Below are 27,037 nucleotides of genomic sequence, written 5' to 3' on the forward strand. Positions count from 1 at the left end.
GGCCGTGTTCTTCTTGAGGAAGGCCAAATTCATTTTGGCCATCTCTTTCTCTCTCTTGGTCATGGCCATAGAGGAGGCTTATCTTCTCTTCTTCAAAAAAAAATATGCATTTTGTTGAGCCTTTGTGGGCCTCAAATTGCAGAAATTTCCAGCGAGGAAAGGTCCATGGTTTGATGCCAATTTGTTAAGACTTTCCTTGGATTTCAGAGAAGACTTCATTGCCTTTTCTTTCTTGTAACAAATAATTTTTTTGATTTTGAAAGCGTGGGTTTTACCCATTGGTATCCCTATCTCTCCACCTTTTGGAGAGGCTTGGCGGTTTGACTTTGTTGGTTTATTTCATTTTGCATACGTATTCTCTAATTGAGAAATTAACACAACATGCATCACACTCATTTTTCATGCACTTTATTTTAACTTACTACATGTTTTAAATCCATAACAAGTTCATATTTTTTTTTGCATGCAAACACTTTTTACTTTATCTTATTTGGCTTGAACATCATTCCAAGTTTACTTATACTTCACCATTAAGCACATTTTACATGCATAAAGTATTTGGACAAATTTTCTCCATAAAGTAATATTTTATTTCATGTCAAGCAAGTACATTTCAAGTAGAAGTTAATTCTCATTGTTTGGTTAATTTATTTACATGCTCCAAGCATCACTAAAATTTACCTCCAACTTAAGTTTGTTGAATAGACTTTTAGGGACCCTCTACCTATATTGACTCTTCGATGTGAGATCGAAACACTTGGGCGAGGATGAGGTCTGAGGACTAGAGTTCAATTGTAACTTTGCCTTAGCACTAATTAATAAAATAAACCAATAACTCATTCCATCATATTTGTTTTGTTTGCAAAGTTCTAAAATTTCTTGCTATCTTGATGGTTTAAAGTCTAACATGCAAACCTTATTTCAAGAGGCACTTTGGATGCAAGCATTGTAATTCCTTTTAATTTTGCAACAAGTTTAATTTTTCTTGTACTTGAAAATTTACTCATGTTGTGGTTTAATTATTGTCATAAATGGTTGATTTCACTTTCAAGTATTATTATTTTGGGTTGCAAACTTAATTGCATGTTGTCATCTTGATCCAACATTTGAGTTATTTTTGTATCCTTTTGAGCAAGATAGTTTCCATGCTTTGATTTGTAGACTTATTTATCTTGAAATCATTTATTATATCTTGTGCTAACAATTTATTGTTTCACTTTTCAGCATTATTTTGGCTCCCCATTTGAAAACATTTCACTTCATTCTAAGCAAATACAATTTCATTTCTTAAGGAGAAATACTTTGAAGGCACTGGTTGTTTATGTATTTCATGCTTATCTTATGTATTTATGGTTATTGCTCATATCAGTTTTTCTTATAAATCTTAAAGAGATAATCTATTTAACTCTAACAATTCTCCTAGAAACTCACATCTTTTTTTAACTTAACTTTTCATTAGGGATCACCCCCTTTAGCTAACCTAGGAGATAGCTCAAACGGAGAGAGTCTGGATTAGTGTGACAACCCCTTCTCTGAGTTCCCTGCCACCAACCACACCTTGTGGGGTTGAAGACTTTTCTCACTGACTTGTAGGTAGGTGTAGGCGATAGGGTCAACAAGGCCTACAAGAAGGAGATGGCGAAGGCAAAGAGGTTGATTCTCGATGGAGTTCAAGATCACGTGGTGTCTCACATAGCTGGCAAAGATATTGCCCAGGAGATATGGAAGGCACTTGCTACGCTATATGAGGGATTTTTTGAGCAGTGGAAGATGTATCTTGAGGAGAAGCTGAGATGCACAAGGATGCAAAAAGGGGAGAACATAGACCCCTTCTTCACTAGGCTTCAATATATCCAAGATCAACTGTCTACTATAGGGTCAGCGCCTCAGCCTATTGAGTTGGTATGGTTTGCTCTAAACAGTGTTTTTGAAGAGTGGCAAGTCTTCGTCCAGAGTATTCTATGCAAAGAAAAGTTGCCAAACTAGGATCGTATGTGGGCTGATCTGTAGCAGGAGGAGATGACGCGAGATTTGGTGAAGACCACCATCACTGGCAGCAGCAGCAACAATGGGACGAAGCAAGTAAAGGAAGAGGAAGATGTGGCCCTACAACACTCAATGCCCTCTCAGAAAGAAGGACAAGGAGGAGAAGAAGGATCAATAGGCTGCGTCTGTGGAGATTGACAGGTTGTCCTCCAAATTGTAGGAAGAGTTTGCCATGATCACCGAGATACCTACAAGAGTGAGGTCGGGTGATTTGGACTTGTAGCCCCAAAGAGCTACAAGATCGACAGGATTCTTGAAGAGGTCCACCTCATGAATCAATACCTTGCTACGGGAGACCAAAACATGCAGTAGCAGGATGAATCAATGGAAGTTGGTGCATTTAGGTGCTAGAGTGACAGATGCAATGGCTAGCAGCGGTCAGATGCTAGGAAGCGCAGAGCAGAGTTGGCAGCAATGCAGTTGGCACAAAGCAGAGTTAGCTGCAGTGCAAAGGCTTCAGTGGTAGCGCAAAGTCTAGTAGCAATCAGGACTCAGGCAATAGATGCATCATACTTACCACAGTTGGTTTAGTATTTTGGATGCTTTTCCGTTGCAGTTGTTACAGTCGCAACAATAGCAGATGGAGAAGGAGTTGCAGTGCAGATGCAGTGTTGGAAGTAGTTCAGCAAGGCCAGCGGCAACACAGATGCAACGTTTATCAGAGTTGCACAGTACTTGGTGGATAGCAGAAGCCAGACATCAGCAGCATAATGGGAGGTGGTGCAGAGACAGGGTGTTGCTTCAGTGGGTTACAGCGCTAGAACACATTCCTCGCTAAGAGGGAGTGTTGATTTTTGTAGCATCGGATGTGTTCTAGCCACGAAACTTTGTGGAGAGGCTAGAATACATGTATTCTCCAAAACCCAGAAATCGTTTCTGGAAATTCCACCTAGAGATGACTTAATTAAAATAATTAATCTTTTTTTAATGGTGCCTATGTCTAAACTTGGGAAAACTGATAAATTAAAGGGTATTAATTAAGTCATGGTGAAAATATTCTAGAAGAAGACATGAATCGATTTCTAGTTAATCTTAGCCATCGATTATGTTTTAATCTTGGTTGTTGAAGCCTCAACGAGAGATTATAAGAAGAAATTCGATAGGGGTTGGAGAACACACTTGAAAGACAAGGAATTCGATTTTGCTGGGAAATCGAACTCCAGAGTAGCAGCAGTCAATTGCGGAGGTGATTCAATGAAGTCGAAGCAGTGAGAGAGGGGCAGGGATAGTAAGGCCGAAAGGAAGTTTCACTAGTCCGATGAGTGCATAGCAGAGACACAGTGAGTGCCACAGAGAGGCAATGCAAAGCTTCAGAGGGAGATTTGTATTTTGTTGAGGAGAAGTCGAAATTCAGTGCCAGAAGCCAAAGTGGGAGCCCGGAGGCCAGGAAGATCGATTTTCCAAATAGCAGTTGATCAGTTAGTGAGAGAGACGTTGGTCCGAGCTGTGGGACACAGATCTGCGTAGGCTAATGCAGAGGCAACATGGGGCAGCTCATCTTGAGCCAAGGTTAGTGTTGGATCACCAGTGGGAGTGAGATTTTTCTCGCTAGATCTTCTGTCAGTTATTTCTCTGTATGGAAAGCTAGATTTGAGTTTCCATAGATTTGTATTCATATTTATTACTGGATAATAAATAAAACCCTCAACCACTACACCAATTTTCCCAAGTTGGGTTTTTCCGGGGACATTAGTCCAAAAATAACAATGTTATTTATGTGTGTGCGATTCTATTCTTCCAACATTATTTTTCTTTCGCAGTATTGTATTTGTGAAGGTTGCATTGTATATGTTTCGATATTTGTCGTAGAAAACTGTAAATAATTTGTTTAGTTAATTTAACAAATAGAAGAAATATTATAAGTTGCTGCAGTAGGATTCGGGGTTTTCTAAATTTTCACAATGTGCTCCCAATCCCTTATCTGCATATATTACCCCCTTTCCACTCATTATTACCCCATTCATCATTTCTCCCACATGGGTCCACGTTCCTCCACTAGGTCCGCATAGGGTTAGCTTTCCCCTTCTCCTTGCCCACACCTTGGGTTAGGCCTGGAATGATGCCCTGGAGGTTGATACAGCTAACAACAAAGATAAAAGCATAATTGGCCACGTTCAACAGAGAAATATACCACAAAATGCAAAAGATGGTTCGAACAAACACATTTAGCATGTGGGCAAAAGCCAACACATGAGCTCTACCCCATCATCATATCCATCACTCCAGCTCCTACGGGTTTTATGAGTCTCCATCATATAGGAACCCATGATTGTCCCAACCCCCTCTGGACAATGAACCGCCCCACCTTAAGGGGGATATTCACTACTATATCTCACACATCATGTTCTTAACCCTTGAGCCCCGAGCAGTTGATCAAAGAAAAATCATAAAAGGCAAAAGGCATATAAAGAAGGGTGGAAAAAATTAAGGTCGAAGCACCTCATGTACCATGATTACTCCCTCCTATACATTACAAACCCAAGTGTGGGCTTCCCTTTTATTAGCTACCCTTGCACCCCAACATGTGGACTAAGGTTGACCCTTCTCATTCTCGACTTCATTCACCTATCTATCACATGCCACCACTTTTTAAAGGATGTACCTTGAGGCTTGAACATATTATCCCCTTTAGAAGTAGAAACCACCTAATAGGGTACTTGGTTAACCCCATTTGGAGTTTGGGAGATATTGGCACATCCCGAAGCCTTTTATGGAAGGGCAGATCATTATGATTTCCCCACCTGTGGTCCATGGTTGGTAATCTCATTTACTCAATTTCTCTAATGACTTGTTCTACTGGAAGGCTAGGGGACGCATTGGATCTTATGCAAGATTGCATATGGTTTCCATCTTGGGTTTGGTCTCCCTATACGGGGTCTTAATCTTTCAGAGGGCTACATTGGCACATGTAGGGTGTGCGTTGAGAGCCATGAGCCTCCACAGCAGTAGACAACACTCCATGGACGCCCGAGGAGGTTTAGAGATTGCTCAAGATTCACCGATTGGACGAGGAAGATGCACTTGGTTCACCTTTGCCTAGACAACCCCACAAATGTACCATGCACTTGCCAGCTGACCTAGGACTTGTAGGATGATGTGGCATCACCTACACCATCATCAAAGCCCTTGCAGAAAATCTACAAACATCTTTGACTCATTTGGAAACCCACGAGGTTATTATTGTGCCCCCACACCCACTGGGAGCAGCGCGGGTTTATTGTTTGGAGAACAAAGGGCCAACCCCTTGTCCATCACCTTTTGAGGGTCCTATTCTTCATTATGGAACCTATGGACCTCACCAGGCCTCTTAGAGGGCCCTACAACATGTATTATTCATCATCTGACCTCTTAAGAGGCTTATCATTTCATTTGTGAGCTAGTTTGGTGATCTTGTCACCAGAAGTTAGTTAATTTGCACATTATTTTATTTTAGGGGCTAATGTAGGCCCAATTAGGTAATTTGAACTCCTAATGAGTGTATAAATAGGAGTTAGATGAATTCACTTTGTATCATCACTTGGTTGGACTTGTATCTCTTGTGAGAACTTCACTATCCTTCTTGGAGGACGAAATTTTAAAGCATGGAATGAATTTTGATGTTTGGATCATTTTCTCTTGTATTGGAGCTTCTTGATTGGCAAAATTTTGATGGTTGGATATACTCTAGTACATGTAAGTGCAAATTTAATGCTATACATTTTCTATTTTTGTCACATACATTGTTGCTGGGTGTAATGTTCCTAAATAAGAATACTAGTGATATAAAGCAAATAATCTGTGCAACAAATTATAAAAACGAAATACACATTAAACACCCATAGAAATACTGCAAATATGGAACTGCTAAGCCATTTTATTACTTCTTTGAAGGAAAAATACAAATGATAATAGAATGGTGCACTTGGGCTTGTCTCAGTGGACAAGCATGACCAAACCTAGGTGAGAAAATCGTTGATGCATGTGAGAGAAATAATTCATGAGCTAAAATGTCTTGAGTGTTAGAAAAATAATTTATCCCCTCATATGTCGTAGGTCCTAGGTAAATTTAAATTTTCCAGAGATAAAATTCGTGGGTCCTTTAAAAAATTAAATCTTAACTGGTCCAAGGACTAAGGTTAGTTGATTATTTTGCTAAATTTTATATCTTAGGTCCCTGGGGTTAATTCAAAGTCAAATTTTGAGGAAATAAATGCAAAATTTTAATTTTTGAATATATTAAAAGGAATTAAATTGAAAATTTTGAAATTTCCTCAATATTTAAAATTTCGACGAATGAGATTAAAAGAAGTTTTGATCCTCATCAACGGTCAATATCACTTTGACAAGGATCACTCGAACTAGCCATTGGGAAATTTATCTTTAAATAGGGGGTCAATTGTCAATTGAGATCATTTGATCTTTGAGTCGTGTGCTAAGTGAAAGCTCTCTTGTAATTGTTTTTCAAGTGCAATAAAGAAAGACTTTGGGTTTAATTTCTGCTCGTGTTACTCTTCATGGGAATGTTGTAAGATGTGTTATTTTCATGGATAGATTTTCTTTTCAGCCATTAATAATAGCTTTCTAAAGAGTGATTTAAGCACAGGTATCTTGCTTGATCACTAGGTTTGAATGGTAATTTAATTTTTGGATATAATGGCAGGTATCTCTATTAGATCTGAAATTTATTATCGTTTTCTCGCTCTACGTTAATGGTTGAATTGAGTTGTGCAGGGAATCCTTGATTTTGAGATCATCGAGCGTTCGGGGAAGTTTTTAGTTGGACCAGCCAACTCCCGATTAGCATTTTTTTAAGGGCCCGGCCTGATTGAATCCCAGGCTTATCATTAGAACTTCCATTGTTGATGCATGAAGAGTTTGTTCTGAAGAACCTCACTTTAAAATTAAAATTTTTAAAATATGTGTGGCATAATGATAGATCTGGCTACTTAGAGCCTTCAACTTGTAATTACTGTAATTATTTAACTGGGCTTTTTGGCTTTTTTAATTTCATCATTGTATATATTCTTTCTGGATGCTTTGTTTTTGTCATCGCAGGTTGCAGATCTGAAGGGGAATTCTTGTTTGAAGCCAGACCTAGGCCCTGGAGGGTAAGATCCGGCGGCCTCAGAACCATCTCTTGCAAGGGAATTTATTTCAGATCTGGAAAATTTTTGTGGGGTTTTCATCAGGCAGATCTAAAGCAAGACGATTTAAATTTATTTTTTCTTCTAGAAAATTTCGAACGTTTCTGGGCCACCTGTCTGCTGCTGCCTGGGGTTTCATTGTTACAGGAAAATTTCGAATTTTTTTTAAAGGCAAACTATTTAAAACCCTATCCGCACTTGCCCATTCCTTCCTCACACAACTCTGTCAATTCCACACTGCAAGTCTATCCTCTCTGCGCTGCTTCATTTGCTACTCCTACCTGCGTGTACCCATATCCACTATTCAGCTCAACAAACACTATCCACAACCATATCCACGCATTTTCAAACCCTCACTTATCTGCAGCCCTCATCCAAGCAGCTCTTTGCCTGCGTCTTCCCTCCCATTGCTCCTTATTGCGCCCATCTCTCTGCTCGCCCCTTCCATCCATCCCTCAGCTCCATCCTCCCTCGCAGCCTTAAAGCCTCACACAATCACTCCCTCGCACGTGGTTTCCTCTCTGCCAGCAAGCCTCTGTCTCCACACGCTGTCTCTTCCTACTTGTGTACTCTCCTTCCCTCCACGTAGCCTTCACACTGTTCACCCTCGCTCTCCACGCAAACTTGCAAATGAACTGTCAAACGCAACTTCCCATCTCCCTTCATCTCCTTTCCGCTCCTCATCATCTGCATACCTGCACCAACAGCAAATGCAAACATACGATTTTCCCTTTTGTCTATGCGCTTGTGCTTTAGGTTAGATAGGTAAGTTTAGATTTTGGTTAGGTTTGATAATTTTATTTTCTTTTTATTTGGAATCTAAAGAAAATCATAAAAATATATATATAAAGGAAATTTTAAAAAAATAAAAAGAGTTAGATTTGAGCTTTCTTTTCATTTGTTTTGATTTTTATTTGTTTAGATTTAGAATTATTTTATTTTTATTAATTTAAGAGAGAAAAAAAATACCTTTGAAAAGGACTAATTGAAAATTCCTTTTGGTGACTTTTTGTGCTAAGGACAAGATATAGAGAAAAAAATTTGTGGTATTAACATTTTCATGCGCTTAAATTTTTATATCTGAAGATTAATTATTTGAAAGTGATAAATTTCCTGGATTTTGGATTTCTAAGCATAATCATTTAAATTCTAGGATCTAAATTGGTTAGCACTTAAATTTCGTGGTTATTTAAAGTATTTGTATCTCTTGAAATTTAATTGCTAAGACATTGTGCATCTAGTGAAATTAATCATTGCTTGAATTATTTGATGCTCATTACATGCTAGACACTTTGCAGATATTTTCAAGCGATTGTTAAAGTTTTTATTGCTGATAGATTTCATTTTCTTAAGCAACAGTAACTAATCAATTACTTGATTTTCATTTTACCGAGCAAGATCATTAACTTCGTAAGGCACTGGTATTAATCATCTAAAATCTAATCAAATTTTAAATCTTGCTAAGTCTTAATCAAGTGTTTGATTGCCTTGCTGTGTCTCCCGAACCAGTTGAATCCCGGTTGGTTCTCATTTATCCCATTTCTCCATAGGGTCTACCCCCCTTAGCTTGCTGTAGGGAGACAGCTTAAACGGAGAGATCGAGGATCAGGGTGACAGCCCCCGATCTGAGCGTTGACACGGTCCTAAGACACTCTGTGCGACAACACAACCCCAGTGTTTGCCCAATCTGGACTGCATCAGCCCTTCTCTGTCTCACGCTGGCCCTGCGTCAACCTTTCTTGGCCCGCGTCAACCTCAGGAGGCCCTGCGTCAGCTTTCTGGGCCTCTACGTCAAACACACTGGCCTCTCTGGTGGTTTGCGCAACACTTGGCTGCCTCTACATGGCCCTACGTGAGCCCTTGCTAGCTCTGCGTCACTCTCCCTAGCTGCTACGCTGCTCTCCTGGAATAATCTTTGCCTTCTCTATTTCTTTGTACTCAATGCCCCTCAGTTGCTCTCCCGATCACTGATTCTATCTATCTTAGCAAACCCCGCTCTAGATAATAGAATGACTGATCATTTGGTGTGCTCTCCAAGTGACCCTCAAGCCTCCTCTTATGCTTTTCCTGTTGACGATTCAACAGCCGAGATTAAGTCCCTAATCAACGGCTAAGATTAGATCTGGCTTGATCCATGTCTTTTGGACCACTCTAGCACAGATTCATATTAATACACATTAATATTTTATTTTCCCTAAGTTTAGACTTAGGGACTCCATTAAAAATATTAATTATTTTAATATCTCTTGATCTGTTTAGAATCTGCCCAAACCCTTTCTGGGTATTGGAGATTTCATGTGCCCCAACCTCTCCGCCAAATTTCGTGGATAAAGCACATCCGATGCTATCCCAAATCAACACTCCCTCTTAGCAAGGATTGTGCTCTAGCAATACTCCTCACTGAGTATTACTCTGATCATCCGGCATCGGTACCTATGTTGATGCTAGGCCATCCTGCCCATCATCCTCTGCACTGCTGCATCCTGTACTACAACCCATGGTTCTGCCACTGCCACTGTTGCAACTATACGACAACTCCCTCTGCATCCGTGCTGTTGCTGGTCCTTTCTCCCAGCACTGCATCCGCACTGCACCTCCTCTCATCATGTTGCATCGTGTTGCCCACTACTGCACTGCAACTCAGTTACTGAGAAGTAAGTAACTGATCCTCCAACTGACCTCCCTGTTGGGCTAGAAACACCCACTGATGCTGAAGCTCCCTCTACCGCCGACAAGTGCTCCCTCTTTGACTTCTGCGCTGCTGCAACAACTCCCTACATCTCGCACCGTTGCACACCTCTCTGTGCCATCCTGCACTGGTGCAACACTCCTGTCCCTCTCGCACTGTTGCAGCCTGCTAGCTTTGCACTGTCTCGAGACTCCTGCACTGTAGCTCTCTCTATCGCTCCATCCGCATCCGTCCCTACCCACCCAGCCAGTCCTGCTACTCATCGTCGAGGCTCCCGTAGCAAGGTCTAATCCAAGAGGCTGGGTACCTCGAGGATCCTGCCCCTCATCGCCTGTAGTCTGCCTGACTACAGCTCAATGTCTCACCACTTCCACTCAAGTGGTGTGTGTGCACTCATGGCACAGTCATCGTCTGTCAAAACTTCCTTCTCTGCCCGTGCTGGCACTGCCTTAGTCTCGGAAGACTCTCCCTTACTTTTCTTCCTTGGGCACTGGGTCGCATAATGACCATCTCTCCACAGTGGAAGCACTTGATCTTGGAGAGATCTTTCTTTCTCTGCTTCTCCTGCTTTCCCTCAGATGCTAGGGCCACATCCTCCTCCTCCTCCTTGACCTTGATCCCTTTGCTGCTGCTACTTGTGTTCGATTGTCGTCTGATCTCTTCCTGGCGAAGAGCTGCCCACATCTTGTCCCAAGGTAGGAGAGTCCCTCAGCCCAGGATTCTCTGGACAAACACTTCCCACTCTTCTGAGATAGCATTCAGGGCTGTCCTCACCATAAGCTCGTGATCCGGAGTCGCTCCTATAGCAGTCAACTAGTCTCGAATCTCATTCAGTCCTCCGAGGAAGGTGTCAATCGATTGACCCTTCTTCATCTGATACGACCTCATCTAGTTCTCGAGCAGCATTCTTCTCTGTACAGAATTATGCTGGTACAGGTTCTTGAGAACCTCCCACATCTCAATTGTCGTTTCCTTCTCGGCTATATGTGGCACCACATGATCCTTGACCCTGTCAAGAATAATGCACTTGGCCCTCGCCATCGCCTCCTCGTACTTTTCGTTATCATTAGGGTCGACTAGGATAGCTATAACCTTCAACGCGAAGTTCTTGACACGATTCCTATCAAGCACTAATAAGATTCTAGCCTTCCAGACTGCGAAGTTCGATGCTCAATCCAGTCTATCCTGGTCTCTTACCCCGTGTAGTGCCATGACGCTCCTCTACTTCCCTCCTGGAAGTTCTCTGTTCGACTCTTCTGAGTATCTACTTCCCGTCTGGAAGTTCTCTTCTAGACTCCCTCTGAGTTCTGATTTCCCTCCTGGAAATCCTTCTGCCGCTTGTCGAGATGCCCCTACTAGGATCGTCTTGTGCAACTGCACTGCAGATCTGGGTTCCTCAACTAGAAACCCTCGGTAACAACTCCTCTGGCCTTGCTCTATTAGGTACTATTCTGACTATAGTACCTCACCAACTCCACTCTGCAATATTCCTGCAGCCTTCTAGCCCCCAGCAACTGCCTCTCTGTGAACTGCGTCAGCCACTCTGTGCCTCACGCTGGATCTGCGTCACCCTGGATGGGTCTGCGTCATCCCTGGGATGCCCTGCGTCAGCCCTCTGGCCCTCTGCTTCAGCAACACTGGCCTCTCTGAGGCTCTTCGCAGTTCCCAACTTCTTCTGCGTGGCTCTGGTTGGCTATGCGTCACACTTCCTTGGCTTCTACGTTGCTAGAAACAACTTTTGTTACCTCGGGACAGTTGTTTTCTGTTGTTATTGCTTCGCTCGGCTGATGTCTTATAGTCCTCCCGTGATTTGCAATCACGCTCTGATACCATGTTGAAGTTTCTATGTTTACTTAGTTTAGAAACCCTTCATGCACTTTTTCTGATTTATTCCTACCTACTTGTTTTTTTCTTTAACAAGTTATTTACAAAGTAAATACTGAAAATAAACACCAGTGCATGCTCAACATATTAAAGATCAGCAAATAAAATAATCAAGAACAAACACACCACATGACACCATTATTTTTGGACCAATGTCCCCGGAAAAACCCAATGCGGGAAAATCGGTGCAACTATCTGAGGGTTTTCTTATTAAGCAATATCAGAGTACAATTTCGGTGCCGAAACTAGCCTACCCAACAGAGAATTTCCTTAGCAGCTATACCTCATAGTTTGAGAGAAATCTCCTGGCTGAAACCCCGGAAAATCCTTCCGGCAGCTCCACAGCGCCAAACTGCTCTGCAACCCCAGCGTCTACCCAATCTGGACTGCGTCAGCCCCTTTCTGTCTCACATTGGCCCTACGTCAGCCTTTCTTGGCCTGCATCAGCCTCAGGAGGCCCTACGTCAGACACGCTGGCCTCTCTAGTGCTCTGCGCAACACTTGGCTGCCTCTACGTGGCCCTACGTGAGCCCTTGCTGGCTCTACGTCACTTTCCCTGGCTGCTGCGCTGCTCTCCCGGCACAATCTCTGCCTTCTCTGTTTCTCTGTACTTAATGCCCCTCAGCTGCTCTCTCGATCACTGATTCTATCTCTCTTAGCAAACCCCGCTCTAGAGAATAGAATGACTGATCATCTGGTGTGTTCTCCAAGTGACCCTCAAGCCTCCTCTTATACTTTTCTTGTTGACTATTCAACGGCCAAGATTAAGTCCCTAATCAATGGCTAAGATTAGATCTGGCTTGATCCATGTCTTTTGGACCACTCTAACACAGATTCATATTAATACAAATTAATATTTTATTTTCCCTAAGTTTAGACTCAGGGACTCTATTAAGAATATTAATTATTTTAATATCTCCTTATCTGTTTAGAATCTGCCCAAGCCCTTTCTGGGTATTGGAGATCTCACGTGCCCCAACCTCTCCACCAAATTTCGTGGATAGAGCACATCCGATGCTACCCCAAATCAACAGATACAAGAATGCTTTCCTCATGGTTATGGTATTGAACATGAGGTAGATGGATTCGTCAACATAGCTGAGCTCATTCAACCTTTTTCTTGGGGAGGAGAAATTTTATTCATCATATGTACATTTGTGGAAGTCAAGGAGAAATACCTCCCTAGCTAAAAGATGGATTGTTAAAAATATGTAGCTATGGTCGGTATTTAAGTCAACAAAGTCAAAGGGAAACAAAATTATATCTTATTGTTTATATAGGCTCCAAAAATTGGTAGGTCGGCCCCACCACTTGAAGGGGTTTGAGACCCTTAGTCAAAACCCACATGATTGGAAATGTATATATTGACATTTGACCCTCCTCATTTGGACATCATCTTAACAACTTGGATCATAAAGAAGACTTCTATTCACACGTGGGAAGAAAGAAGAAAACTATAGTTGATCACCAAAATTTTTGGGTTGAAGTTTGACTCGCTGACCAGCATTGACTTGGCATTTTCTAGGCTGCTTTGACTGAATCTTTGACTGGCTATTGGACCGAATCTCTTGGGATCTTTGACTGAACAGTTGACCAAATTTCTGGGCAAAGAATTGGATGTTGACCGAACTCTTTGACTAGAGTTGACCACAGGTCAATTGTGGAAGTTTGACCAAATTTTTCTGAGTTGCTGAGCCGAAATTCGGCCTCCTTGACTTCAGTTGACCAGGAGAAGCAGAGGCCAAAGTTCAGCCTGTTGACCAAGTTTGACTTGCTGAACAAAAGTTTGACTCTATATATCCTTTGACCAGATTTGACATGGAAAGTGGTATGGTTAATTTGACAATATTTGACTGGAAATTTAGATGTACAAATTGATTGAATTAGACAATTCTCCTAAGAAAAGGTTGTTGGGTTTTTCCCCTGGTTTGGGGTATTCACAAGGTAAATTTTGTCTCTTCTGCATCTTTATTTTACTGTGATCTCTACTGCCCTATTATATTTATGGTTAAAAATTTCTGAAGTGTAATTGCTTCATGATCGGAAATGTCTAAGAAGATAAATTGTATCATTGGAAATAGTTATCTGTCAGAAAATTGTGTTTTTCTTAATTGCACTTAAAAATCAACATTTCCTATGTTACTAGACAAATTAAAATTCTAACAGAATCCATAATCCAAGACAAAAAAATATATGGGATCATTTCCTATGTTACCAGAACAATTAAATATTCCAATAGAATGCATAACCCACAACATAGAAAATACTCGGGGCACTTAGGCTCATTCCTAGAAGCATAAAGCACATTTACATGCAGAAATGTCCAAATATTGTATCAAAAGTAAAAGCAGGAAACAAAGGTGGATCTCTATAGAAAATATACTACAATTGGGCACATCTCATCCCATATCTATGCATGTTTTTTAATAGATAATATTTAGATATCCTGATGAAATAAATGCTTAGCATAATTAGCTATACTGAAAGTACAAGATGAATCTAATGTCCTTGAGAGTACCTTTTTGGCATCTTTCTCATAAACTGCATAAAACATTTGGAGCAACCTGTCCTTCGTAAATGATTTAATTTCACCCATCATTCCAAAATCATAGTAAATAAGGGATCCATCCACATCAATTGCTAGATTTCCTGGATGTGGATCAGCATGGAAAAAACCGGTCTTCAAAATCTGCAAACAAACACAGCAAAGGATGAACCTGACAATGCCAACTCTTACTGCCATTAGATTGCTACTGGAAGTAAGGATCATATTATCCACAGTAAACTGAATTATTTAGTTCTCACAATAAGAAATAAACTTCTTCTATTCACATTGTGGTTAACAGGACGTTTCAGTGCTGGTATCATTGTGGGATATCTCATTCTTGACTCTTCTTTTACCCTCTAATCATAGGCCAGTAGATGCATCCAACAGAGTTAAGGTCTGTCACTTCCTACTGGAGGGAATTGGCTTGGAACAGTCTAAAAGGTCCCATTAACAGATAGTATCACTGCAGTCAGAAAGATATTGGGATGATTCCTTGGCTTAAAAAATCACTGAAGAGTGACACCCTTCAAAATGTTCTATAAAAGAAATGCATCATAGAATATCTCACAAAACCCAAGGAGACCCAACAACTTGTCAAATAATCTGACGTGAGTAAATCCCACACAATTTCTTCTGTATAATATTTTAACAAACATTGCCCAGTTCAAAGCATCTTGAATTTGATACCAAGAAGGATCATTATATATATATAGGACCTGGGACTTAAAATAAATGTCCTTTCATAACTACAACACTGACTAACCTGAATCGAATAGGACTCAATAGCTCGTCTAGCAATCTGAGAGCAATCATAGGTCCTATATACATATATATAGGACCTGGGACTTAAAATAAATGTCCTTTCATAATTACAACACTGACTAACCTGAATCAAATAGGACTCAATAGCTCGTCTAGCAATCTGAGAGCGATCATAGTTGCCAGCGTCAAGGAGATCCAAATTGTTTATCTTGATACCTATACAAGGTACTAGAATTAAAGAACTTCTAAAACATGATTTCATGAACTAGCTTCACCATAAGATCAGCATCTTGATCAGTAGGAAGCCAATCCTTTAAAACGTCTCACAAAAAATATTCTAGACCAATGTGGTATTCTTTCTTTGAAACGTTCACTTGCAGTAAATACTGTGCCCTCTAAAAGTTACCTGGGACATATTCCAGTGTCAGTATCTTTTCAGTTGCGTAATCCCAATATATTTCCTGTAAAATAAGTATGAGATTTTATAAGATATCAAGCCTCCTTGAACGTTTCTGATCCTAATGCAAGTTCATCCATATATTTTATATAAGTTTTGTTGTCTAACTGACAAGTACCAGTGCAAAACTAAAGATAAACATGTACAGCACTTGGAAGATGTTTAAAATGTTAACTGGGCTTCAGTTAGTTTAAATGAGAAAAATATGAAAGGCTTCAATAGGAGGAAACATACAGGCACCCGAACCCACTTGATGTTACGGAAGTCTCGCCTGAACCTATCAGCATTCCGCCCTTCCTTGATATAATTAATTTCTTGATAAAGAATCCTACATATCAATTAGGTCAAATATCAGATTTTATTGAAACCATTTACCTTGGCATTCCAAATTTCACTTCCAAGTGTTCTATAACAGAAACATAATCAACTAAGCATAGGCACACATGTTCTATCCAAAACCATAGTGCTTATGGCATATGCTGATTCTTACTATTATATCAGATGGCACTTAAGCACAGGAAGTGGAATATTTTAAAGACAGAAAACAATTGTGTACTTAAGTAATGCCAAAGATCCAGCAACAGGATAGTCTCAAGCTTACAAAGATCCCACATATATAGATAGATCTTTCTGAATCTAATGTAAACAAGCCCAAATTTTTCAAAGGATTAATCAGATAGGGGACTAAACAGATGAAGCTGTGACTGAGATTTAAAGAAGACCAGCTGTAACCACTGCAGTTATCATAAACAGATTTTTTGCTAGGATTGTTGTATGAGAATCCTGTTTTATGTTTACTATGCTTTCATCCTGAACAAATTCATTGTCCCCTTTAATCTTCACCACAATTGATTAAAAAATGAAGGACAAAAATAGCTGAAGAAGAAGCTTAAAGTAAGGAAAAAGGAGCGTAGCAAGATTGTCGAATTTTCTTGAACATACTAGCAAATAATTTACACAGCAGTCTATCAGTATTAGTGTCCCAATTTGAGTTTTCTCATATGAAATGGGGGAAATCCTCTTAACCAACTTTGGCTTTTTTAAATGACTTGTTAATAAACAGGGCCTTCATATGAACATAGTTCTCATTACTAAATAAATATTACTTCTTGGATGGACTTGTTTTATATGGCATTGATTGTACTGAATTAAATAAGAAAAAAAAACTAGGAAAAAATTTACACACCAGTGCTATTAATATTATCGTCCCAATTTGAGTTTCCTCAAATGAAACAGGGAAAGTCCTCTTGGCCAATCTTGCATTTTTTAATGATTTGTTAATAAGTAGGGCCTGCATATGAACATAGTTCTTATTAATACTTAACACACATGACTTCTTGGATGGACTTGTATTTATATGGCAATGATAGTGTCAATATTAAATCAGCAAAGCAAACAAGGAAATGCAAAACATAAACTAGGAATTTCGCCAAATCAGTTAATTCACCACAATAAATCCTGGCTTGTCATTTTTAGATGTGTAAATGGTCCAAGAAAGGAAATCAAACTATATTAATGTCCACTCATAACCAACAAAAGGTCAATGGGACCACAGTATGGTTGGTATACGTAGCAAAATACGGAGTGCCGAAAACCTCTCCTAAGTAAGTAAATAAGTTTAGGCTAACAACAATGTAGGAAGATAATTAAAGAATTAAACCAATTAACGAAAACACTGTATATGACAAGGCAGACAAAGGATGGACTGAACACACAATGTCACAACAAACCAATCATCTGCAAACAGTGGTGAAGGTGCAGCAACTGTAAATTACTCAAGTAGTCTGTCGAATTCCCTAATGTCAAGAGTTCACAAAGAATTTTGGATAGTGGAGACTCGAAAGAACCCAGAATCTTAGAACTCCAAAAAGGCTTAATCATAGGCTCTGATAACAATTTTTATGTGCACAAAGGTAAAAATAAGAATGCAATAATGCAAAAGGAGCAACCAGCAACCTTCAACCCAGTGTTGATAATATCGCCGATATCTCGGCGATATTCGTAAATATCGCGCTATTTTCTGCGAAACGAGATATCGGCCCTAAAATATCGCGATATTTTCCAACTTTGAAAATCGCGCGAGAAATCCGAAATATCGGCGATATATTCCAAAATATCGCGCGACAATGGTAAATATCGCGGCTGGCTGTTAAAAAATTTCCGCGCGGGCTGTATAAAGGGTTTTTGCGCTTGGTGTTAAGTCATTTTAGTTTTTAACTTTTGTTTGAGCGCTGGAAGGTTGCTGCGAAGGAGGCCCGAGGGTTTGAGGGGTGCTTTCCAGTTTCCATTCGTTCAAAGTTCATACTGATACAGGTACCGTAACAGAGTTTTCAGTGACAGTGTCCATCGTAGACAGACATTGAAGTTATAGATGGGTTTGTGATAGTGTCTATTTTCAATGCATTCAATACGCCTTTGATGTGCATATCAATACGCCTTGATATTCGTCATGGTTTAGATTTTAATGATATTGTGCAGGAAATTAATTAAGTGTTGGGATTAATGTCCCACCCCGCAATCTTTCAACTTCGTATTACACTACTTTGTGTTAAATTAATTTTTGAGGTTGGCCAATAATTAACATTGATAGCTACCCAGTGTTTCGACCACCGTGTACCGTTTGTTTTCCTAGCCACCATCGATTTGGGATGATCATTGGTCTATGATTGGCACACCTATTAGCACTATGTTCAACTTTCTGCCTAGGACACATGGATGTATATGCTTTGTTGATCACTCCGACCTCTCATTGATCGGTTCAGGTTACTTCGTATGGTTTTAGGGTAACGGCTACCCCACCAGGCACTCCCACCGGCTTTGTCATTTGCCTTACCACCTTCTGTTCTTTGCAAATGGCTACATAGGTTTCAAAGTTTGTTCCAGGTTCGCAATTAAGTTCTTCGCTACAACTTATGATGCTTTCATACCTCCAGTATTATATTGGCCCTCTGCCAACCATCCGTGCTTAAGAAATGTTTTATTGTTTTATTTTTTAAGGATTTTAGAACAACTTTGATGTGCATATCAAGCCGAGTCTTAGATGAATCTGTGTCGGTGTCCATATTCAATCTGAATCAACCAATGCACCGCTACACATGCACATAGTGTTTAAGGCTGAGACAGTGAGGAGGATATCACTGTAATATTACCCCAAACTAGTTTGAAGTTTGAACTGTGATCAAAGTTACACCTTAAAAGTTAAATTAATGCTGCTCTAATGATGGTTCCAAACCGCATATAAAATTAAATATCAGTCCATATAAAATTAACAACACAGGGAAGCATATAAAATTAAATATCAGTCCATATATTTGAGTTTGTAAGGTTTAGTTCACTGAGGAGTTTTCATAAACAGTTTGCAGGCAATGTACAGTGATCAACAAGAAAGCAAGAAAGCAATCTATGTCACTGTCATCATGAGTCATAACAGTTATATATTTTTAATTTTTTACACTACACTTCAACAGTCAACTTGTATTACACTTCAACAGTCAACTTGTATTACACTTCTATTCAAGAATCAACAGTCAAGTTAAAAGCAAAGCTAGGTATTACACTTTAATATTTAATATTAACAGTGGAGATTACAAATAAGAATGCACCAGGTGGAATTTGAATAAGAATGCACCACTTGTATAACTTATTGCTTTATATGTTTAAAAATCTGAAAAAAATGAATATATTATGCATTTTTTATGCTTGCCGATATTTGCCGATATTTTGCCGATATTTTCGCCGATATTGCCGATAAGATATTTTCTGGACCCTCGCCGATATTTTCCCGATACCGATATTATCAACACTGCTTCAACCTGTTACACCTGATTTTGAGATAAGGGTACTCATGGTGAAATTTTCACTACTCCTGCCCGCCAGGGGTAGCCCAAATGGTTGGGACTTGTTATCCACCAAAATGTGGGTAACCCCTGTTGTCGCGCGGATTGACACGACAACGCTCAGACCGGGGGCTGTCACTCTGATCCCCGATCCCTCCGTTTAAGCCTGTCTCCCGCGGCTAAGGGGGGTAGTCCCTGTGAGATGATGAGACCAACTGTCGACCAGTTGGTTGGGAGACACGAGATACGATATAAAAAGCACTAAAATGATTTGATTAATTGAGCAGACCAGTGCCTTAAGAGATTATTGTTAAAATGATTACTTGTTAGATATAGAAAAATAAACCGTGAACAACAATCATTTGTCATCAAAAGGTATCAGCGAAATCACATAACCAAACGATATCCAACGACTGAGAATTTTGAAAAAAAGATAAATGCTTTAAACCACCACGAGAATCCTAGACCATTAACTAGATATCATTTTCGCATCTCGACTTGAAAAATTCAGATCTTAAGATATAACATGAAAAACAACTGAAACTGGCAAAAATGATTTTCCAAATTTTTTATGTGATAAAATGAAACCTAAAAACCCTAAACCCTGATAAAAACTGCATAAAGAAAAAAAATTGAAACCCTAGATCAGAGAAAATTGAAACCCTAAAACAATTGATTAATTTACAGATTTGGCCCCTTAACAGCCAGATTCAGCAATAAGAACGGAAATATTTTAACGAAACGAAAATTTCAGATTTGTCACTGTGAAGAACTTCAGAAAATTTCTCATGCAAATCAAATAAATAAACCGAATGATAGACCCAGGATCAAATCCAACTGGGCTCAGCAAAAAATGCTTGCGGGAGTTGGCTGGTTCAGCCGAGAACTTCCCCGAACGCCCACAAAATTCCTTCAGAAAATGTTTTCTACACAGCTCAAAACAACCGTCAACAAAGAGGGCAAAAATGCTGCTAGATCTCAAACAGTAATGGAGATACCTGCCATTACTTCAGAAACCCTAACAGCACCCAAACCCCAGCAAGTGAACAAGATACCTGTGCTCACAATACTCTATAAGAAGCTAATATTAATGGCTGAAAATAACATATGCAAAAAATGAAATGATCTCACAGCATTCCAAGAGAGTAACACCAGCAAGATATGGACCCCAAAGTCTTCCTTTATTAACCAGAAACAGATTTACAAGAGAGCTTCTTCAGTCTTAGACTCACAGATCGAATCTATCTGAAATGACCACCTAAGACTCTATATAAAGGAAATGATCCCAATGGCTAGTTCGAATGATCCATGTAGAAATGATCTCGACCGTTGATGAGGATCAAGACATCTCTTGATCTCATCCGTCGATTTATTCACTTAAAATATTATTATTTTTTAAATTTTTAAAATTTTTATTATTTTTTATTTATTTCATTTTTAAAATTTTTAAATTTTTAAATTTTTAAATTTTTTATTATTTTTTATTAAATTTTCAAATTTTTAAATTTTTTTTTATTATTTTTTTATTTATTTCATTTTTTTAAATTTTTAAATTTTTTAAATTTTTTTATTATTTATTATTTTATTATTATTTTTTAAATTTTTTAAATTTTAATTTTTTTTTCTTATTTTTTATTTATTTCATTTTTTTAAATTTTTAAATTTTTTAAATTTTTTATTATTTATTATTTTATTATTATTTTTTAAATTTTTAAATTTTTTTTTATTATTTTTTATTTATTTCATTTTTTTAAATTTTTTTATTTATTTTATTATTTTATTTCATTTTTTAAATGGATCATCGAACTAAACCTTTGGAAACATCACCCAGGACCTACGACTTAGGACTCACGAGGGGATTTAAAACATTTTTCGACCCTCAAGACACATTACATCATGACTTTTACAACTTACATCTCAAGGGGACAAGCCCACTTAACACAGACCCTCATAAATCACCCAGTTATGCGACACAACTATAATCTAGCAGATTAACACACTAGGATTCTCCTAAAGTTCTAATGACAAAATCCATCCCGGCTTTGGGGTCAGGTTTGAAGGAAAACTCTGCCGATCCATGGATCGGTGAGACGAAAAACCTTCCGGGACATAGATTATCATAGAAAGTTAGGTCCACCTAGGCAATTTTACATACATGACTCTAATCTGCTTAGATTATTTACAATTCATACATGCAGACTGGGTTTACAATTGAAATGATCAAGCTGCTGATGACTGTAGGCTGGCACGGACACGTTGTTCAGGTGCTACCCCTTTCTGCCAAGAAAAGAGGGTGTACTGCATGGGAAGTTGACCAGTAGAGGTCAACAACCCCTAGGAGAAAAAATTTCTCCTCTTTGGACATCCAGCCAACCAACAGCCCTATATGATCAGCACATAACATGATGCCAGCATCCTCCACTTATTACTACAGTCAGATTTATCTCACATCTATCATTGCTTCTTGAAAGAGGGTTGGTGATCCATCAGTAGGTACTTCAACAATTTTTGCAGTCATGTGCTTTCATTTAATGTTATTGACATACTAATATGGATCACGGAAAAAATTGGATAATTGACTGATCTCGATTGTATTATTGTTTCCTTACTTCACCTAGGAGGCTTGTCTTTGACTCTAATCCAACAGGACCTGTAATATTCCTTTTTATTTATTTAGCTATAAATTCCCAAAAAAAATTACAGCATAATTTTTTTCTGGAAATATTAATAAAATGCAACACAGATCCATAGAAAGTGTAGACAATAATTAATGCAAGAAACCCAATTTCTATTAATAATTTCCAGAAAGAGACACATCGAAAACATGGAAGATACACTGGGTTTCTAGTTCTCAAACTTTTGCAATTTGATCTTCAACAACTCGGTCCACCAACTCGACCCTTCTGAAATATGGTTATTTGGTCCTCTGAAAGCACAATAACTCGACCCACTTTCTGGATGGATGAAGTAACTCTTTGCTCGACCAATTCGAACTCCTTGGAAGATTAATGGTTAGCTAGGGTGGCTTTACAGCCACTGAAACCAATTGCCACCAGCTAGGGTGTAAATTTCAACACCAAAACTGAGAAATATATCGAGGGTTTCTCCCTCACATTGTAAGTTGCTAAAGCTATCAGAACAATTATCAAAACATCAATACTCATTCATACCCCAAATGAACTCCCATCTTCCTTTTTATAACTTTTCCTCTTCAAATATCATGGATCGCTGAAATACAAAGGTGAATACCATGGGTCATCAAAATACCATGGATTTTCGTTTTACAACACTTAATTTAATTATTCATTTCACCTTTTAATGTTACTTTTCCTCTCCAAGTGAAAATAAGCAATTAAATTGATTTTCTTGGAAAGGGACATTACAGTCCTCCCTATTACCCAACACTTTGTGGGTGATATCCCTAGGAGAATTTATTTTCTCCATGATGAGCCTCAGCCGGCAGCCAACAGCCCCTTGATGCCTCCTGCTAGCTCATTGTGCCATTTTTCTGCCACCTTAGCCATCCATGTGATCCCTCACTCACCTGTATTGATCGTATGTTTGAAGGTGGGCCTCCGGAATCTAAAGGTATGTCTTGTCATTTGATAATTGATATTGGGTTTACTTATCATGGATACTTCTGGGTATGGATTGATGGGGGAATTCGGTGGAAAGAGTGGGCTTAGTTTATACTCTTGTCTCCTTGATCTATTTTGGTTGTTACCCTTGAATCTTAGTCCCATGGGATCTCCTTTATTGACCATTTGGTTATAGGGTGGTACTACTTGGGAAACCCCAACTTTGGATGCACGGTCCCACTCCTTTATGTTGATTTCTATAGCATCGGATGTGCTCTAGCCTCAAGATTTTGCAGAGAAGCTAAGGCACATGCATTCTCCAAGACCCAGAAAACATTTGGGAATTCCACATAGAGATGGTTTAATTAAAATAGTTAATCATTTTTAATGTATTCCTAAGTCTAAACTTAAGAAATGTGATTAATTAAAGGGTATTAATTAAATCTAGTGTGAATCTTCTAGAAGAAGACAAGGATCAACTCCCAGTTAATCTTAGCCTTGATTATGATTTAATCTTGGTCGTTGGATTATAAGAAGGAGCTTGATGGGCACTTGGAGAACACATCGAGATAGTGAGATCTAGAGATCAAATTTCTCAAGAGTAGCAACGTTGAGTTTCCGGAGAGAGATCAAGTGATCTCCTTGCAATGAGGGGCAAGGATAGTAGACCGGAGGGGATTTTTCCAATTCCGGAGAGTGCAAGGTAGAGAAGGCAACGAGAGATTTAGAGAGGCAGTGTAGTGCCACAAAGAGGCAGCGCAATGCTTCAGAGGGAGTCCGTAATTTTGTTGGGAGCAGTCGAGATCTAGTGCCGGAAGCCGAGGTGTGAGACCAGAGGGCCAGAGAGTCGAGTTCCAGCCAGCAAATCGATCAACTGGAAGGGTGACACAGCTCCTAGAAGTTGTGGCGCAAAGGGAGCAGGAGCCCATGCAGACTTCGCAGAGGCAGTGTGGGGTTAGCCATCCAGAGCCTGGATCAAAGTCGAATTGCCAGTGACAGTGTGAGAATATTTCTCACTACCTCTTTGCCAATTTATTCTCTGTATCAAATTGCCAATTTGGGCATCTAAAGTTTTGTACTCAGAAACTACTACATAATAATAAAACCCTCAGCTGCTGCACCGGTTTTTCTAAGTTGGGTTTTTCCGAGGATGTTTGTCCAAAAACAACGGTGTATTTGTATGTGTTTATTTCTTTCCTGTGCAATATTTTGTTTCCGTAGTATTTTATGTTGTGAATGTTGAAATTTCTATGTCTAACCCGTTAGAAACCCTTCATGTACTTTCTGATTTATTCCTACCTACTTGTTCTATTAATTAACAAGTTATTTACCATGTAAATACTGGAAATAAATACAAGTACATGCTCAACACATTACAGATCATCAACTGAAGGAAATAGAAACAAGCACAAAAGTGACACTGTTGTTTTTGGACTAATGTCCCCCGAAAAACCCAATGTGGGAAAATCGGTGCACCTATCTGAGGGTTTGATTTATTAAGCAGTTTCAGAATACAATTTGGGTGCCAAATCCGGCTCACCCAATAGAGAAAAATCTCAGCAGTAGGACCTCCCTACTCAGAAGCAGATATTCCCGCTGAAAACCCGAATAAACACTCTGACAGCTCCAATCTGCCCCGCGAAACCCCAGCGTCAGTCTCTAGGGACTGTGTCAGCCTCTCTCTAGCTCAACGTTAGCCCAATGTCACTTTGTCTTGGCCTGCATCAGCCTCTGGAGGCACTACGTCAGTCCTTTGGCCCTCTGCGTCACCCACACTGGCCCTCTGAGGCACTGTGTAGCTCCTAGCTGCCTCTGCGTGAGCCCTAGCTAGCTCTGCATGAACCCTTGGCTACTCCTGCATGAACCCTTGGCTACTCCTGCGTGAACCCTTGGCTACTTCTACGTCCCTCTCTCCGGACACTACGCTGATCCTCCGATGCTATCTCTGCCTCTCTGCTTCTGTATTCACTGCCCCTCAGCTGCAACTCTGATCACTCTCTCAACTTTCTTAGCAAACCCAGCCCCAAAAAGTCGAAATCTTGATCTCTTGGTGTGTTCTCCAAGTGACCCTCAAGCCTCCTCTTATACTTTTCTCGTTGACAAATCAATGGCCGAGATTAAGTCCCTAATCAATGACTAAGATTAGATCTGGCTTGATCCATGACTTTTGGACCATTCTAACACAGTTTTATATTAATTCACATTAATATTTTAATTTCCCTAAGTTTAGACTTAGGGACTCCATTAAAAATATTAATTATTTTAATATTTCCCAAACTGTTTAGAATCTACCCAAACCCTTTTTGGGTATTGGAGATCTCATGTGCCTTAGCCTCTCCACCAATTTTCATGGCTAGAGCACATCTGATGCTACCCCAAATCAACACTCCCTCTTAGCAAGGATTGTTCTCTAGTAATACTCCTCGGTGAGCATCACTCTGATCATTCGGCATCGGTCCCTGTGCTGATGCTAGGCCTGCTACCCAACATCCTCTGCACTGTTGCATCCTGTACTGCTACCCATGGCCCTGCCACTGCCATTGCTGCATCTGCACTGCAACCCCTCTCATCATGTTGCATCATATTGCCCATAGCACTAACACTACTAACTGTTGCACTGCAACTCAATTACTGAGAAGTAAGTAACTGATCTCCCAACTCTGACATCTCCGTCAGACTGGAAACACCCTCGATGTTGAAGCTTCCTCTGTCACTGACAAGTGCTCCCTCTCTGACCTCTACCCTGCTGCAACAACTCCATGCATCTCGCACCGTTGCACACCTCTCTGTGCCATCCTGCACTGATGCAACACTCCCGTGCCTCTCGCACTATTGTAGCCTGCTAGCCTCGCGCTGTCCTGGGAATCCTGCACTGTAGCTCCCTCTGTCGCTCCATCTGCATCTGTCTCTACTGACATTACCAAAACTGTTACTCCTCTTCGAGGCTCCCGTACCAAGGTCTAATCCAAGAGGCTGGGTACCTTGAGGATCCTACCCCTCATTGCCTGTAGTCCTCCTGACTACAGCTCGATGTCTCCCCACTTCTTCTGAAGTGGCACATGAGCACTCATGGCACAATCATCGTCTGTCTCCACTTCCTTCTCTGCCCTTGTTGGCGCTGCCTTGGTCTCGGAGACCTCTCCCTTACTCTTCTTCCTTAGACACTGGGTCGCATAATGACCCAGCTCCCCACAGTGGAAGCATTTAACCTTGGAGAGGTCCTTCTTCTTCCGTTTCTCCTGCTTTCCCTCAGATGCTAGGGCAACATGCTCCTCTTACTACTTGATTCTAATCCCCTTGCCGCTGCTTCCCGCCTTGCTCAGCCTTCTAATCTCTTCTTGGCGAAGAGCAGCCCACATTTCCTCCCAATCTGGAAGGGTCGCCCTGCCCAGTATATTCTGGACAAACACTTCACAGTCTTTTGAGACTGCGTTTAGGGCTATTCTCACCATCAATTCTGGTCTGGCATTGCTCCTATGGAAGTCAATTGACCCCAAATCTCCTTCAATCGACAGAGGAATGGGTCGATCTGTTCTCCCTTCTTCATCCGGTATGATCGCAGCTAATTTTCTAGTAGCATATTCCCCTGCACGGAAGTATGCTAATACAACTTGGTTAGGGCCTCCCACATCCCCTGTGCCGTGTTCTTCTCAGCAATATGTGGTACTATATGATCCTTGATCCCGTCAAGGATGATACTCTTATCCCTCGCCATTGCATCCTCGTACCTGTCGTTATCAGCTAGATCAACTGGGATAGCTATCTTCCTCAAGGCGAAGTGCTTGACACGATTCCTGTCTAGTACGGAAAAGATTATGGCCTTCCAGACTACGAAGTTTGAGGCTCCGTCCAGTCTGTCCTGGTCTCTTACTCTGTGTAGTGCCATTTCGCTACTCCTCTACTCCCCTCCTGGAATTTTTTGGCATGACTCCCTCTGAGCCTCGATTTCCCTCCTGGAAATCCTTCTACAATAGTCAAGATGCCCCTCTCCAATTGTCTGTGCAACTGCAACACTGATCCAGATTCCTTGGCTAGAAATCCGCCTCGACAACAACTCCCTCTACCATGGCCTTGCCCTGTTAAGTACTACTCTGACTACAGTACCCCACCAATT

General features: G+C 40.1%; 1 protein-coding gene across 1 annotated transcript in view; it reads right to left on the reverse strand.

The window, feature by feature from the left end:
- The window catches only part of LOC149206020 (Protein kinase superfamily protein), a 374,025-nt gene that overhangs the window by 164,956 nt on the left and 182,032 nt on the right, over nt 1-27,037 (reverse strand). Inside the window, exons 6-9 of the mRNA XM_089395261.1 lie at nt 15,744-15,837; nt 15,459-15,513; nt 15,177-15,268; nt 14,261-14,431 (exon numbers count right to left, since the gene is read on the reverse strand). Coding sequence (XP_089251387.1) covers nt 14,261-14,431; nt 15,177-15,268; nt 15,459-15,513; nt 15,744-15,837 — 412 coding nt within the window. The remainder of the gene's footprint in view (nt 1-14,260; nt 14,432-15,176; nt 15,269-15,458; nt 15,514-15,743; nt 15,838-27,037) is intronic.

Source organism: Pinus tabuliformis, chromosome 1_2 (genome assembly GCF_031772625.1).
Source record: "Pinus tabuliformis cultivar Carrire ecotype Pingquan chromosome 1_2, CPIR1, whole genome shotgun sequence".
Taxonomy (NCBI): domain Eukaryota; kingdom Viridiplantae; phylum Streptophyta; class Pinopsida; order Pinales; family Pinaceae; genus Pinus; species Pinus tabuliformis.